Here is a 16,353-nt window from a genome sequence, read left to right as displayed (position 1 = left end):
GCGGGCGTTTGGAAGAGAATGTTGGCCATCTAACGATAAAAAGCAAGATAACTCGCATCACAAACGCATGCTCATCTCTCCCGGAAAGGCGTCACATCAAAATTGTATAGTTTTTGTAGGAAGAGTGCGGTGGCTTAGTAGAGGAAGCTTGGCATCTTCCGTGCGGTGGCTGGAGAGATAAACCGAAAGAGGAAGGCCGAAGGGAAGCACAGCAGCATCACATCACGCGAGCTCCTCAGCAACACACAACAGTATATGTCATGAATTCGGACGAATATGAGCAGCTGCCAACGTCGAGCGTACCGGCCATCATGACGGCCGGTGCGATAGCCGGCGTAATGGAGCACTGCGTCATGTACCCGCTGGATTCGGTAAAAACCCGCATGCAATCGCTGACACACATGAAGGCACACGACACGATCATGTCGACCATGCGCGACATGGTCCGCAACGAGGGCCTGCTGCGTCCGTTTCGTGGTGTAATGGCTGTCGTGGCCGGTGCCGGACCGGCACACGCGCTATACTTCGGTGCGTACGAATGCTCGAAGGAGATGATCGCGACGATATCGGACCGGGATCACCTGAACTACATGCTGTCAGCAACCGCAGCCACACTCGTGCACGATGCCGTCTCGAACCCGGCCGACGTGGTGAAGCAGCGGTTACAGATGTATAACTCACCGTACAGATCGATCGTGCACTGCGCCAGCCAGGTGTACCGGACGGAGGGTTTGCGGGCGTTCTACCGATCGTACTCGACGCAGCTCGTCATGAACATCCCCTACTCGGCGATTCAGTTCCCGACGTACGAGTTCTTCCAGAAGCTGCTCAACAAAGACAATAAATACAACCCTCCTGTACATATGGTGGCGGGTGGGGCTGCCGGTGCCGCTGCGTCCGCTCTTACGACGCCACTGGACGTGTGCAAGACGCTGCTGAATACGCAAGAGGATGGTGCCGGTAAAACCAGGGGTCTCGTGGATGCGGCGAAGAAAATATACCATACGGCCGGCCCGATGGGCTTCTTCAAGGGGATGCAGGCGCGCGTCCTGTACCAGATGCCGGCCACGGCCATCTGCTGGTCGACGTACGAGTTCTTCAAGTACATCCTGTCGCGCGTCAAGAAACCGATCGCGGGCTCGACTGGCCCCAGCAGCAGCAGCAGTAGCAGCCGATCGCTGGGTGCTACCGAGGAGGACAAAACGACCACGATAACCGACCTGCGGTATATGATACCGGCGAGTGCGTCGGTTAGCGCCGAAGCCTCACCGACCGGATGCAGCGGGGTCAACAGTGCCAGTTTGCTGATCCGACCGGAACGCGAGGGGGGTTCGGGTGGTTTGGTGGCCGGCGAAAAGGCGAGCGGTGCCGCCGGTGGGTTGATGCCCCGTGGTGGCCCCGAACTGCCGGCCCTGTCCGGTGCCGGGATATATGGCGCGATGAGCTACAACACGATGCACTCGAATGATACGAACCACCTAACCGACGTCCGAAGGACGAACTAGAGCCTGGAAGCAAGCCACCGTCCGATGGCCAAGCACTCGGAGTGCAGGCGCCGCGCGGTGTGTTGATAAGTTAATAATCTTGTTGGTTTAGCGTTTTTAGAGATGAAACAAACAAACAAAGGAAAAACAGCGAATCGACTACCGCAGCAGCGTGTGTGAGCGGAGGGCGGAAATGTGAAAATACACACACGCACACGTACACACACATCGTACAGACCGTGAGAGGAAGCGCGAAAGATAAAGTGAGAGAGAGAGAGAGAGATGTAAGAGCGATAGGAAGCGGAAGTAGATTATATCGAGCCAGCGATAAGGAGCGACAGACGGTCACGGGAAGCGTGATTGTGTGCAGATGCGTGATGCCCGCGCGCATTGAGAGATCGGCTTCGGAGAACCATCTGTCCTGGGCGCAGTCAGTATGCATTAATGCACCTTACAAAGTACACCCGTTTTGTTAAGTTTACTATTTCCCTGGAGGAGACGAGCGCGTTCGAGTGTGCACGTGGTGGGGTAGGTAGGATAGCAGGAGGAAGCAATGAACACGAGAGAAGGGACCGCTCGTAGGTGGGTGATGTTGAGTGAACAGTGAATGTTGCTGTTGTTACCGTTTGTGATTTTGTGCACGGTGGCGCTCGATACGATCGCTCCACCGGCCAGATCGTGCAGTTGACAAGGGACGAGAGATGGAGACGCCTGGTATGTGACAGGCCACGTGAAGCGCATGTCTCGAAGGCATCGTTTTAGTGTGCCGATTTGGTTGCAGAAGGGTTCTGCAGTTTTGTACGATCCCGTGCCATGATCGTACGGTTAGGAACGTTGGCCTGTCGCTGGGAGGGCGATTGTTTTCACATCAAAATACCACACCTCCCGTCACGGAAGGGTTTTCAATCGAGAGAGAGAGAGCGAGAGAGAGAGAGAGAGAGAGAGGAAAGGAATTCGTAAACCTATTCGTAAATCTAGCTAGAGGCATAGAGGAGGTACAGAGCAGCGCGCGATAGGCAAAATAAAACAAAAGTGACAACTCAGTTTCTTCCCGCAAGAAGCCATGCGCAAATTAAAATCGCAATAGTCTAGAGCTACCACAACTCACTACTCCAAGTGTGCAGAGATGCAGCTTCCTCCCGACTACGTTTTAAGATGTATCCTTTTTTATGTACTCATTACTCTGTAGCGCTGTATATTTTCTTTTACTCCATTCTAACCACGCCCGTGTATGGTGCAAAATTTTGCATATTTTCTTTCGCAAACATTTCCCTTTGGCAAAACGTTTTAAAACTATGTTCTACGTCGTTTGAAACAATGTTCTCAAAATGTATGCTTTTTTTCAATCATATCCTACGAATTGTTGCGTTTTCGCGAATGCGTTGCATTACCATGGCACAAAAAGGCTGCATGGGTGCGTGATTCTTTGTTCCTAAACACGATGTTTTCTTCGCCTGTGTTGTTGCGTTTGCCTTCTGCAGGAAGGCAGCGCACACACACACGAGAGAGAGAGAAGGTGCAAGTGCGGTAGGTTAATGAAAATTCAAATTAACGAAATTGAAAACAAATCAAATTAACACGTTATAAGCTAAATGGCACTCGCACATGGGCATCTTTGGCGGTCGAATCGTCTACTAGGGGATGTGGAGGGGAAGAGACAGGAGATGGGGGGGGGGAGGGGTAAGGTAGCGAAACAATTTCCACATGCCAAGTCAATTAGGCGTTACTTTAGACCGGCGGCAACCACCGTCATAGACGGATCAGATGCAACATCCTGCGTATGTGCTTGTTCGTATCCTTTTTGCTCGGGTTTTGTGTTAGACCGTGAGAAAAGAGGAAAAACCCAACATCCCTGCTAGCCTGCTATCGGGAAATTTTGGCGTTGGGTTGCGTTCATTTTTTTTGCGTTCGCCTGTTGGATGTTGCTCTTTGTGCCCGCTGCATCCACTTCCGTCGACGCAGTTCGCAGTCGCAGAACGATTGCATTAGCATCACGCGTGGATGAATTCGAGTTGGTGGGGTGAGGCGTGAAAAAAGGCACCCAGTGGGGAGTGGGGAGGGTAGTAAGTAGGTACGATTCCGCGCGATTCCCGTAGAGCGATACAAAACCGGTACAAAATGGCGGAATGCTAGAAAGCACGATCGACAAACATCGGCATGCGGACAACAGCCACAAACACGTACACAACTCAGAGCCACAGAGATTCGAAAAGAATAAAAAAGTAAAATAAAAACTATTTCAACAACCTGTACACGCTCATCTTGTGTTCTGTTGTTTGCTTAAAATCCGAAACCTTTTGCAGGACACACGGAAAGATCCGAAATGAAACACATCGGTAGGTAGCTGCTTTTCGCATGCTTTATCGCTTTCGCCTAGATTAAATTACAGTTCAGTACTTTAACGTCCTTCCACCAGTTGTCCGGGTAGTGGTACTTTTGCAGCTCGATACCACCCATCGGGACGGTGTAGTACATCCGCCCCAGTGGTCGTTTTGGGAGCGTCCCTTGCAGCAGATTGACCGGAAAGCACTCTAACGACGGTGTCCAGTCGCAGTGCGGTGGCAGGAGCCTTCGTTTCCAGCCCACTCGCTTGTACATAGCTTGCTGTAAAAAAGGACGATATTTGACGAACATTAAACGGGCTAACGACGGGGTTTTTGTTGTGGGAAAATGAAATTTACCACTTCGTCCAGCTGGAAAACGACCAGCTCCACGTACGGTTGCGTGTGCCGTGCGGGCGCATCCTTCGCGAATATCCTGTAGATGCCTTCCGCGTGCAGGTAGTGTATCTGTAGCTCGCTGGCGTAGAAATTGCGTATGAACCGGGCCTCCTCGTGGCGCATCAGCTCGTCGTTAAGAACACAGAACTCTGCCTTCTCGCGCCAGGGCAACATCTTCGCCATACGTATCTGCCCCCAGAGCGTACCGTAGCAGAGGAAGTGCGTTAGGCCGTGCTGGACCAGCAACCGGTGCACCCTGGATCGAACGGAATGGATCGGTTTAATAAGGTGGAGAAGGAAAAAGAACACACACACTCACTCACCGTTCGAACAAACGCTCGAGCTCGTTCCGGTACAGCTCGGTCATGTTGCAGGTGTGCTGAAAGTGTCTGCCATCGGATGGTTCCCGGCCAAAGAGGATGTGGCACCATCGCACCGCGGTGTAGGTTATGATTCCGACGCACAGCATCACCACCAACCGGTACAGCGAAAAACGAAGCATTTTCTACCGTACGGAGCAGATGTTGTTATCACAGAACTGTGGGGTGGTTTCTACCGCTACGTTATCACAGATAGTTGAGCATCGTTTCATCCACACTGCGTATAACGAGACAGATGTGCTGCGTTTTGTGGCTCGGTACACTTTTAACAGCTGACCCAGTGCCAAAGAAAGTCAACGTGTGTGTGTGTGTGCGCGCGGGGTAGGAAAATCCTGATCATGCGCAGTGGCTATGTTTATCCGTCAACAACGTGCATGAGGCACGTGAACACAGGGTGGTTTTAAAGCGTTCGTTTACGATAAGGACACGCTTTTCCCGATCGTTAGCTGCGAAGTAGTTTTCTCATTAGGTCGAGAAATAAAATACACATGCTTTTTTTATTTAAATTTGTTTATTTTCTGTCTTTTTTCCTCGTTTAAAGTTATGACGAAACGATACATATGTCACTTGTGTTACGCACTTCCGACTGCTTTATAATTCTAGTTTTCCTTTCATTTTTTGCTTGTTCACCACCATACCGCACCATACTTGCTCTGTATCTTTACGTGAAGTATTTCGTGTACCAGCTTTTTTCTTGTTCTTCTTCTGTGTGTTATATGTTTTTGAAGTGTGTGTTTGTGTGTCTTTTTTTTCTTTGCTAGAGTTTGGTTTTTCTTTTCTTCCTTTGTTAGTTTACTGCTTTATGCTTTTTTTTCTCCTCTACGGTTCGCTTTATTAAAATGTCCTAACGCAATACACATAATGGTTTTGGAAACAAAACAATTCTCTTCCCTTTCCCTCTTCCTGGTTACCCTAAACCGAACCGAAATGCGGTAACAATAAATATGTGTTTTTTTTTGTTGTTTTGCTATATTTATTCTGTTTCCTTACATTTTTTTTTGTTTGTTTGCATGCACGCCTCTCCCCTACCGCCGCATCCGTGTGAAAGATGCCATTGGTTTTTCCTTTTGTTTTTTTTTTGTTATTTTAAAGTTACTCTTCGCTTTTTCATCCACGATCCTAGTTAGCATTGAAGTGCTCCTGGCGCTCTGTGGCGATAGTTATTTCTCTCTCTCTCTCTCTCTTTTCCCTTGCTGCTGTTCTCTAACTGTCATGGCGGCTCTCGGTTTTCCCTACTGCCACATGGCTGGTTGGCTGGCTGTTCCGTGCAAACACGTGCGCGTTCGCACGTGCTCCGATGCGGTCACATTTCGGACTAGTTGGACATTGCTTTTCGTGTGTTTAAATTTCGCCCTCGCTCCTAACACCGGTAGGTAGTTCGGCGCACGTGGTGCAACCCCCCAGATCGATTGTGAGTGTTTATTATAAATATATTGAACTAGTGGCATTTTTTGTTGTTGTTGTTGTTGGTTGGTTGGTTGGTTGATTGGCTATGAGCCCTGGTATGGATAAAAGTGTTGTTAATAACCATGCAACGGTGGTGGACCGACGGAAAATACCAGCTTAAGGCTTGGGTTTGTGAGTAGTTTTCTTTACTTTCCCTCGTTCCGTTTCGGTCTTCGTTTATTTCGTGTGTATTTTGCGCTACCGTACCGTACGCCCGGAGAGAGCCGGGGTTGTGTTTAGTAAGAGTTTGTAATAAAAACTGGAATATGTATGCATTGCATTGTGTTGTTTGTTTGTTTGTTGCTGCTGCTGCTGCTGTTGCTGCTGTTGCTGCTCTAGTTTATAGCTTCTGCTACCCTGGGCGAATATATGCTGGTTACAATTCATTTCGGAAACTGTCTACTATCACCTGAACTTCGCGATCGCCAATAACAAGGTAGCTTTCGGTTCGGTTTACTGTTGCTCCGACTGCTGCTGAGCTTTGCCGTTCAATTCACGCGTTTTTCGTGTTGCTTCGTGCGTATTGGGGGGCGTGGGGGTGCATTTGCGTGATTAGAAGACCTAAGACGCCGATTTACTGTTTTATTTTGTGGCCTATTTGCCCCACCCAAACCCCCCCCCCCTCTCCCTCGCCTCCTCGACCACGCGATCCCAGGGTGTTTGAGTTGTGGCTGAGCAAAATTACTAACGTTTTTCGGCTGGAAACTGTGTATTTGGGGGTTTCGGGCCACCCTGGAACGCGATACGGAACGTTTTTTTTTATTTTTGCGGTAGTGGTCTAGAAGTAAGTAATGCCATTTCTTTGTTTCTCAAACTAAAATATTTACAAATCTAGTTCGAACGGTTATAGCTGTGTGCATGTGTTTGTATCTCGTACTATTGGTATGAGCGTGTGGTTTTTTTTCCCACCCCTAACTCTGCTTATGTTGTGTTGTCCCACGTGTTTCACAGCAAATTGCAACAGAATCAATGCTCCCGCGCCTGCCTTATCATTGTGTAGTTTGTTTAAGTTATTACATTCCTATATAAAAAATTTATATTTATTTAGAATTTTTCTTGTGTTTTTTTCTGTTCTTTTCTGTTTTTCGTTATATATATATATGTGTGTGTGTATATATATACTATTTTCTCGTACATTTTTTCCATATTTCATATGTATATAATATTTTTTTTTCTCTCTTTCTCTCTCTCTCTCTCTCTCTCTCTTTCGCTCTCTCTGATTCGAGTGTTCCGCGCCATGTGCTTTACTGCTGAACATCGTGTTATACTGTTCCGTTTTTTTTTCTTCTCTCTAGCAGAAGCGTGTCCTTGCGTGGTTCTTATCCCTTTCTCTTTACGGCGTTCGTTTCCCCGTGCTATCCTGCTGAAGTGGGTTACTAGTTAAAGTACAGTGAGTATTTAACACATACTTACACATTTTTCGATTTACCGATGTTTTGTTTTCAAATTCTCTACAATGGTTTTTGCTGTCTTGTAGGTTTTGGTTTTGCTTGCTTTACTGTTACTGTTTGCTTTCTTTTTTTCTTTACCTTCCATTGTTTCTCTGTTGCAGATGTTGCCCGTGCCGGCCGGTTATTTCTCTGAGTCTTTGAGTAATTTCTGCGTGTGTTTTTTTTCTGCCTTCGCCCTACGTACACAGTTCCATCACATTGTGTTTTGTTTTTGTTAATCTTGCTTTTGATTTTAGCTATTTCATCTACGCCTGTTTTTGGCGGGAACGCTGGATCGCAAGGAAGGTGGAAGGTGAAGGAGTAAGTTTCGGAGGCTTCCAAGGACGTGCTGGGAAGTGTTTGAACTTGCAGCAAGAAAAATATAACGCGCTGAAAGGGCAGCAAAACCAAAGAGTGTTGGTTGTAAAGCTTCAATTGGGTTAGTGGAAAACCGATGGTACTCATCGTGTGTATGTGTGTGAGTATTGAAAGGATGCTGTGACTTGGGGTTTGGTTGGGGAGCTACTTAAGCGTGCATACGTATTTTTTTTGTCTCTACGAATCGTTTAGGTAAGTATGAATACACACTCTTAAACCATCACTAAGAAGCGGTCCCTATCGTTCTACAATGTGCTGTTGTTGTTGATTCTCTTGGTTCTGTTATAGATAAGTATTGTTCTGGAAGAGCGAAACCTATTCTAAGCAAGAGCATCCATAGTCGCTGCACGAATCCGATCCTTTTCTGCCAGCCAAAATGGCACCTCGACTAGCGTACTTCCTGTGACTACTACGAATAATTTTTTGCATCCATTTTCCGCTTTTTCTTTCGGTGCTTCCTCAATTCGCGGTGCCCTTGTTTGCGGGGCCGCCCCAGAACCGTAGCCGGAAAATTCGCATCTCGCTAAAACTACAGGTATGGTTGCTTTTGTTTACTTGTGTCGAAAAAGACCGAACGTTTGACTACTACATGTATCCGAATTTCATAAGTGCGCTCACGTTTGGTGAATATTTGTGTTTTTTTTTTGGTAATTTTTGTGTTTATATCATTTTTTTGGGTGTTGTTTTTCTTGATTTTTTCCCCATAGGTGTTACTGCTATGCGCCACGGTGACGGTGGCGAATGAAAGGGATGGAACCGGGCGCAAACGTAGCCAGCGAGCCAAAATGGCGGATGGCATGGAGTTCGCAGCCTACTTGGACACAAACCGGGCGTATGATTTCCCAGCGTGTGTTTCCAAGCCTACTGCGCTCCATTCCGATGCACCAATTTTTGCACTCGTTAACCAAATCGTCTCGCTCCCGGCTGCTGGTGAGTTTGCGTGTTACGTTGTGTTCGTTTTGTTGCTACTTTGGAATAACTTCGACTTGTCCTTCTAGATATCACCATCTTCCCCGCGTTGGTTAGCGCGTTATCGCAAGGGTAATGAGTTTTCGTAACTTGGCGGTTCCTAGCGCGATACTCGATAATATGCCTAACTTTCCTCCTGCCCGAAATCGGTCCCCCTTTGCGGATAGCAATGGTCTTGCGGTTAAAATTCCTTAACGTGGGTCTACGGTTATGATGAGTGCAGGCGCCCGTGTATGTCTGTTCGTGTGGGACTGTATTTTTGCTAGTGTTTTGTTTGTTTTTTTTTTTGCTTGTGTGGTTACGTTAGGAAACTTACTAAATATTTGCATCTACTCCCTCTCTCCCTTGCAGGCTGCGCCAGTAACACTTGTGTTTGCTTCATGGTTTAAATTTCACTACTGCTTACTTTGCTTCTCATATCGTCGTAATAATAATTATAATAGTAAGTTATTTTTTTTGTTTCGTTCTTACATCTCTACCTTGTGCCTAGATTCCGTAGCATTCATGCTTCCTCACTGCCGTCACTTGTAAGCAGCAATTCTTCTCGTACCCCTCTCGTTTGCTTGCTGTTTCCGACACCGTTCCGCAGTATAATTGAGCAGTTCTGACGAGGTTCGGCGGAAAATAATGCATTTCCGATCGGTACCTCCCTGTGAAAAGACACATAATCTACAGATATTTGACGAGTAAATATCTTGACCTTTTGGTTTGGGGCTCAATAGTGGCTTGCACGGTCCCAAGTCCCTCCTGATCCTTGCCTTTGGATTCTGCCGGCCCGCCGTCGGTGTGGAGTTTTGTGTGTATAAAATTTTGATTATAATAAGGTTTACATGTTCACTACGTAGAAGCAGCATGCTTTTGCGCGGGTTTTCTTGGGCAGCTTGCGCTTTCTGGGTTTCGCCTCCTATAAACGCGCCTATTGCGAACGACAATGCGCAGGCGTAAGTAACAAGGAGTAAGGAGTACGATAAAAATTGTGCCACCACACACGGTTCCGAATACACGTGGTACGTGGCGAGCGGACAGCTTAGGTAGGAAAAATCGTAACGAACCAAAGAAAAAAAAACGAACGTCCACCGGCGGCCAGTCCTTGCGGTGAGTATAGAAAGTGTGCGCAACGCAGTGCGTTTCCATTATGTTTTCCCATGTCGGATACGCCCATTGCGCACGGGTTTATGCGTATGTTTGCGTAGTGGCCGCGCGGATCATCTCCGCTAATCAATTCGCTGAGAATGCGTAACATGTTCAACATTTGACCTACTGAGAAACGGTAATTTTCTCTTAATTAAGGGGTTCGTTTGTTTGGTTTAGCTTTTTTTTGTGTGTGTGTTATACACTACGTTTCGATCGTACGTGGTTCATGCTCTTCTCGCCTCAAGCCGTTACACTCATGTCAGCCGCGTTTTTAAACTCCTCTCTGCGTCGATATCCTTTCTCATGGCCTACTTTTCGTTTCGTTTGAAAATGGCGGTACACCCATTTATTATGTGCTTTTGCGTTTGTGTTTCAGTTTTTTTTATTGCACTTGATACCTTGTTTAAAAAGATCGCAAAACTGTTCCATGTCCTTAACGCTTCTGCCTTCGCTTCTTTGGTCATTATCCACGTGGCCGACCGTATCCTGTGATGCCCTTCGAACCGCCCGAGTCCGAGTGTGCATGAATGGTAGAAAAATCGGTGCATTTGCTAGTGCCAGGGTGCGAGAAAAGTCGTTGGCGCGTAATGTACTACTGCTATGGCACGTTAGTGTGTTTGTGACGGTGTGTGTGTGTGTGTGGGTGTGTGATGCTCAAGAGTTCGTCCTTGCCATTCGTGCGGTGTAACGAACTGACGGAAGGAGTGGAAAAGATTGTGAAAAGTTTGCAGGACGAAATGGGTGTGGGTGGTCAATCGAAAAGGGACGCTTATTGGTGCATAGTACCGTGGGGATCTAATCGACAAACACACGGAAAGACATTGCTTACTGGCGATACCACCGTGTTTGTGTGCCCGTGCTGGAGATCTACGGGAAACCGTTTTTCCCAGGGTGTGAAGGGCGACCTACTTTTCATGCCATTTTAGTTAAAGCTTACGGCCTGACAATAGTTTCTTTGCGGGAAGTTGAGCAGAGGAAAAACAAATGCGATAAATCGATAGAAGAGAAATAGAAGCGCAAACGGAGTGGCACCCGGTGATATTTGCGGAATTTCGTTTTGGCAACAAGCGGCCGGAAAAGCCGATCACGCTCGCATACAAGGCTACTAAGTACAGGTTTCAGATGATGTCAGTGAAGTGAAGACAACGGAGAAATTAGCTTTAGTATGAAAAAAACAATCTATTTTCCTTTCCAATCAATCTGACAGGTTTTGCAGTTACGTTTGTTGTTTTTTTGGTTGGTTTTGCAATAGTTTGGTTACAACGAGTTCATTACTAATGTGTGTATAAATGTGTATCATTTGCGTTTTTTTTGTTGAGTGGTTGGTATCATCTACGCAATTTTTTTTATCTCTCAAGAGCAATCAATGAAGTAATGGCGGCATGCGATATTTTTCAATCAGGCCAAAACCGAAGCAGTACAGTAAGGTGTGGTGGAAGATTTCGCCGCACGAATCTCCCGAAAGAATCGCCCTCTCGGTTACGGGTTTGTGAATTGGTATCGGTGCCGAATAGTCAATGTCTACGTATGTATTTAATTATTTAATTAGATTTTTTGTTCCATTTTGCTGGTAGTTTTTCATCATTTTTTTTTGTTGGTTGCTTTAGTTCGCTCTAACAAACCCCTATAGGAGATAGAATAACTATAAAATTTCGGAAACAACAACTTTTTTGTAATCACGATTTTTCTTTATGCTTTGCTCTTTAACGATGTTTTTTTTTTTGCATTTTGAACTACTTGTCGGTTGATTTTTTTTCAATGCTTCATAGCTTCTCGGCCGGTAAGTGCTACGAGCGAGTGACCGCGGAGGGTAGGATGGAGCGAGATAGAGACTGAGTTTGTGTGTGAATTGTGTGCGGGGGTGTTTTAGAAAGGGAGGTGGGTGTGCCGCGATTTCGAATGAATTTAAAAAACTTCCTCGTTTCTAGTTGGTGCGGTTATATGTTCTGGCTTTCGGCGTGTAACTTAACCCTTAACGCTTACATCGCCGACATCACGGTTGCCATGGCGACGGCAATCGCACGCCCGAGGCTAACGCGCGCTAACGGCTGTACACATAATCTAATCTCGCGCGCGCACGTGCACGTAATCGAATGCGTAAATATAATGGATGGAATCAACGTAAGTCCTCCCTCCGGGACAGGTCACACGGGGGACAGGGAGGATATGGGAATGGGGTAAGGGTAACGGTAGATTCCTAGGGTCGTAAGGGCGAAACCAAAGGACTCAAGGGGGAAAATACTTAAGTAACGTTCGTAAGTCGTAATGTTAGCTGGTCACATAATTTGGCAATAATCGTTCGGGCTTCGTAGTGTTTGCTCCTTATTATGATTACATTTCGCGTTTGGTTGTTGTAAGATTTTTCTTTTTTTTTTTTTTTTAAATCTGGAAGCATTATTCGGTCCCCACCCACGGGCCAGGGGGACGTGGACTCGATGTTCTCGTGACCCGACCAGTGATTTTGTTCTCGGCAGGCTTTGCCGTAGCTCTTTCTTTGCTCTCTTTGCAGTTGTTACCGCCGTTTGCTGGAACACAGCCACCCGAGACGAGCGCACACCATCTTCCTTTCTTATTAATGCGCTCGCGCTACTCGATCGACAAGCAATGTCGGATAGTTTGGCAGTTAGTACTTTTCTTTTTAAGTTTGCTGTGACACTGCTTGCTGGCCGCAGATGTACATGCATCGCGCCGTGCCTGGCTGCGTTCGATGGCGTGTGCTGCTACCCGACAGGGAACCTAGTTCCGAACATACGGCGGACAACGGAAAACCTAATCTTCTACACACCGATCACACCGAGGTTCGACCTAGCGACCTCGTAACGCAACGCACGCAACAAAGCAAAATTACACACGTCTTTTTCATCGTTTTCTTCGTAACAAAAACCGATTCGCCGATAAAAAGGGTGGTAGTGATAGGTAGTAGCAGTGAGTAGTAGTATTAGTAGTAGTAATTAGTAGTGATAAGATAGTGCTTTTTGTTTGAGAGCGCACTGGGGCGAGCATGAGCAAATTGTTTGTCCCTCACTGTCTGCTTCCTGTGCCGTTTGCGCCGTTTCCGATCCTATCACACGCGCACGCACACATATACGCACCACGATCCGCGGGTTGTGCAGTTTGCAGGCTGCAACAATGTCCTTGTGTCCTTGCCATACCACCCCACACGGTTCAAGAATTTGTGGAAATTTCGCTAACCCCGCGAGACACCTGCGATCGGGCATGGGTTTCGTTTACTAGAAAGTTTCTCGCACCCGGACCCATTCCGGACATCAACCAGGACGCCCTGAAATGCGCACCTTACGCACCGTTCCGTTTCCGTTACTAATTGTGTGGGCTTCGACGGCGCCTTCCTTCCTGCCGGGCTGGGCTTTGTTAGATTACGTTGGTTTTTTGTTTGTTTGCTTTTTGCATTTTGCTTTCGCTAGTTACGGTGTGGTATTCGTTAGCCATTTATGTGGACTTGTATTCTCTAGTTGAACGATAAAATCTAGGTTTTTGCATGCTGCTTGCACTGTCCTGTGTGTGTTATGTGATTGTGTGTGTGTGTGTGTACGTATGTTTTTTTGTGTGTGTGTTTTAGTTAATACTTTCGCTACCCTTATCGACTCGGCAGCAAAACCCCGTTGGCCACAGGTTTCGCGTGTGGATACAATACGCGACTGTGCGCTCAGCTATGTTATATCAAATCCTGTTCCGCCCCGCTAGCTCTGTTCCGTGGCCTGTTAGCTGTCAATTCATCGCTGGCACTCGCTCTTCGACTACGTCCTAATCTCACGTTGTGTATCTGCTTTTTTCGTAGTTTCTTCTTCTTCTTCTTCCTCTTTTAATCCTTGGTGTATAAGTATAAAAATTGAACCGAACCAGTAAATAGGTACAAATGGGGCAGCAGGATGTGTGTGTGTGTGAGTGTGTGTGTGGGGGGGGTGTCTGTTGGGATCTCGAGTGCCTTGACAAGACTCGCAGTGGATTGGTATGATTGGCGTTGTTGGACGGGAAAATGTTGGTGGGGAAGGAAAAGCAGGGCTCAATGAGAATGGATGAGTGTGTGTGTGCGTGTGTGTGTTGTGTGGTGTGTTACATTTTCGCTAAACCCTCCCTATCTGTCTAGTCTTCAGCGCTGCACGCTGGCTAACCCTGGTGATCGTGGTGAATGGCACGATCGTCACGCTGATCGCTGCTCCCGAATGTGTGGGCGCCTTCGCTGCGATCGCCGGTTCCAGAGCTGGGACGTTCTGCTGGTCAGGTGTCAGGTGTCGCACGCCGGACGCGCATATCACGGAACGGAATTACTTCTCCTCGCCCAGCAGCACCAGATCGTCGGCCACGACGTCGCTCACGTGCAGATAGATGATCCAGTACATGAGATTGAAGCAGACGAAGCACACCGGGAACACGATGCGCGAGTACTTGTCGATGTCTGACGGTGTGATGCCGAGCAGCTTGTTGATATCCTGCGTGCGCGAGAATGATGGCATTAGAAATGGGTTGCTACTAGATTTATTCATTTATTTATTATGGCAAATTTGAAAATGTGCAATAAAAAACAACGAAATTTTTGGACTTTGAGCGTTAATATTTAAAACGATATTTTGCGATGTTTTTGAACAATATTATATGCAATTGCATGTGGTTCGAAAGTTTGTTAAGTGTTTATTGACTTGTAGATTTTTAAATCAATTTTTTTGATGGTGTAAAGATACAAAAAAATTGCTTTAAGAAATAAAAAATAAAATAAAATAAGGCAAAAACAAAAATTTTCAGCTTGGGGTAATGAGCATTTAAAAGTACCTTAGCTAAGTTTTTGTGTTACAATTTTGTAATATTTTTTTTAAAAGTTTTCAAGTCTTTTCTCCAGCGCATACTTTCGAACGAAATGGTAAAATTCATATTGTATGTCAACTTTTGACAAATGGAGGCGCATGGTACCTGGTGGCAGATGTGTCAACATATAAATAACACCGCCTAATAATAGTAACTACCAGGGTCAAATATTTACACCAAAATTTTAGTGTTTATCTTCAATTGGGGTAACCACTGTTATTGAGGCTGCTCTTTTTGTGTTGAATGGGTTTTTTTTTACATATTATGCTACCATATCAACTTAAAACATGCCTCTACAATATGTAGCATAAAATAGGTGATTGACATATAGGTTTCTCATAAAATAGTCAAGTGTTTTGTTGATCTACTTGAATTCTAGAAACCCACGTGGTTATATTTAGTAAATGGTCAATATTCATTCCTGTTTGTAAGAAAACACCAAAAAATTCTAACAAAAAATACTTATGACCGCGATTCGTTTCTGGCTTCTCCACAGTGCGCTCGATATTGTCAAAGGACTAGATGTCTAATAGTAGGGTGATGATCTAAGCACCATTAAGCGTTAAGTATTTGTTTAGCTATTTTATTGTGAATAGTTTGTTTGATTTCCGTCAGAAGTATTCTTCTCACGGGCTCTAGAACTTCCAGTGACATACCTTGCCGGGATGTATCAGATGCTGAGGTGCTGCCGATTCCTCATCCGGCCCGCCGCCACCACCACCGGGTGGACCACCGGGTGGGCCGCCACCGCCGCCACCACCCGGCTGGCCTCCACCCCGGCCACCATTGATCGTGTTCTCAAGCGTGCCACCCTTCGAGTGGGCCTTCGGATCGTGCACCTTAAAGCGCACCTCTTGGAACAGCGGACCAACGATGGAGCAACCGCGTGAGCCCATGTTTGGTGGCACGTTCGACATCGTACCACTCCGGCTGCCCATCTGCTGCTTCGGCGTGTGCTGGTGCGTGTGGCTGTGCCCATGGCCATGGCCGTGGCTGTGATCGCTGGCCACCGGAGGCGGTGGTGGTGGATGGTTGCTTTCGGCCTGCTGCTGCTTCTTCTGTTCCGCTATTTTCTGTATTGCCATGAAGCGCTGCTTGCGCATCTGTATCCGCTTAGCCATGTAACCGACCGTGGCGTATTCTGTGCGTTTCGGTTGGTTTGATTCAGTTGCATCACAGGTCGTTGGGAAGGATCAGGATCGATGAGGGTAAGAGAGAGAAAAAGTTCCATCAGTACATCGGCAGTGCTTGTGCTGTTTTCGTGAGCTACCGCTAATACAGCTAGACGTTTAAAATCAACAACGAAAAGTATTGTCACGACGAGAAAATACGAAAAAAGCATTACGAAGTGTAAACTGCAAAGCAAAACAGATCTGGAACAGAAACGTTAACGTTTAAATAAACAAACAAACAAACAAACAAACAAAAAAGAGATACCAAAACTGAAAACAACAAAAAAAGGAAACGAAAACGTAACGAACGTAATCATAGCTAGAGATCGAAACAAAAACAGAATAGATACAGAAAAAAAACCCAAGGATCTATACTTGACGACACGAATGCAGCAGAAAAGGCCATTTTTCTGTTTTTATTT

General features: G+C 46.4%; 3 protein-coding genes across 3 annotated transcripts in view; 1 reads left to right on the top strand and 2 right to left on the bottom strand.

Annotated features, from left to right (window-relative positions):
• LOC128727108 (mitoferrin) lies at window positions 1–3,529 on the top strand. The gene has a single exon (XM_053820977.1). The coding sequence runs from the start codon at window positions 261–263 to the stop codon at window positions 1,503–1,505; it is 1,245 nt and encodes a 414-aa protein (XP_053676952.1). The 5' UTR covers window positions 1–260; the 3' UTR covers window positions 1,506–3,529.
• A 324-nt stretch (window positions 3,530–3,853) lies between these two features.
• LOC128727109 (uncharacterized) lies at window positions 3,854–4,717 on the bottom strand. The gene is made up of 3 exons (XM_053820978.1): window positions 4,528–4,717; window positions 4,166–4,460; window positions 3,854–4,088 (listed from the first exon to the last, which is right to left on the bottom strand). The coding sequence occupies exons 1-3, from the start codon at window positions 4,704–4,706 to the stop codon at window positions 3,858–3,860; spliced, it is 705 nt and encodes a 234-aa protein (XP_053676953.1). The 5' UTR covers window positions 4,707–4,717; the 3' UTR covers window positions 3,854–3,857.
• A 6,378-nt stretch (window positions 4,718–11,095) lies between these two features.
• The window catches only part of LOC128727342 (gamma-aminobutyric acid receptor subunit beta), a 69,498-nt gene continuing 64,240 nt past the window's right edge, over window positions 11,096–16,353 (bottom strand). The window contains exons 9-10 of the mRNA XM_053821246.1: window positions 15,416–15,900; window positions 11,096–14,389 (exon numbers count right to left, since the gene is read on the bottom strand). Coding sequence (XP_053677221.1) covers window positions 14,225–14,389; window positions 15,416–15,900 — 650 coding nt within the window. The 3' untranslated portion in view covers window positions 11,096–14,224. The remainder of the gene's footprint in view (window positions 14,390–15,415; window positions 15,901–16,353) is intronic.

The sequence above is a fragment of the Anopheles nili genome, chromosome 3 (assembly GCF_943737925.1).
Source record: "Anopheles nili chromosome 3, idAnoNiliSN_F5_01, whole genome shotgun sequence".
NCBI lineage: Eukaryota > Metazoa > Arthropoda > Insecta > Diptera > Culicidae > Anopheles > Anopheles nili.
Note: the sequence above shows the minus strand (reverse complement) of the source record. Positions and strands in the feature narration are given on the sequence as shown.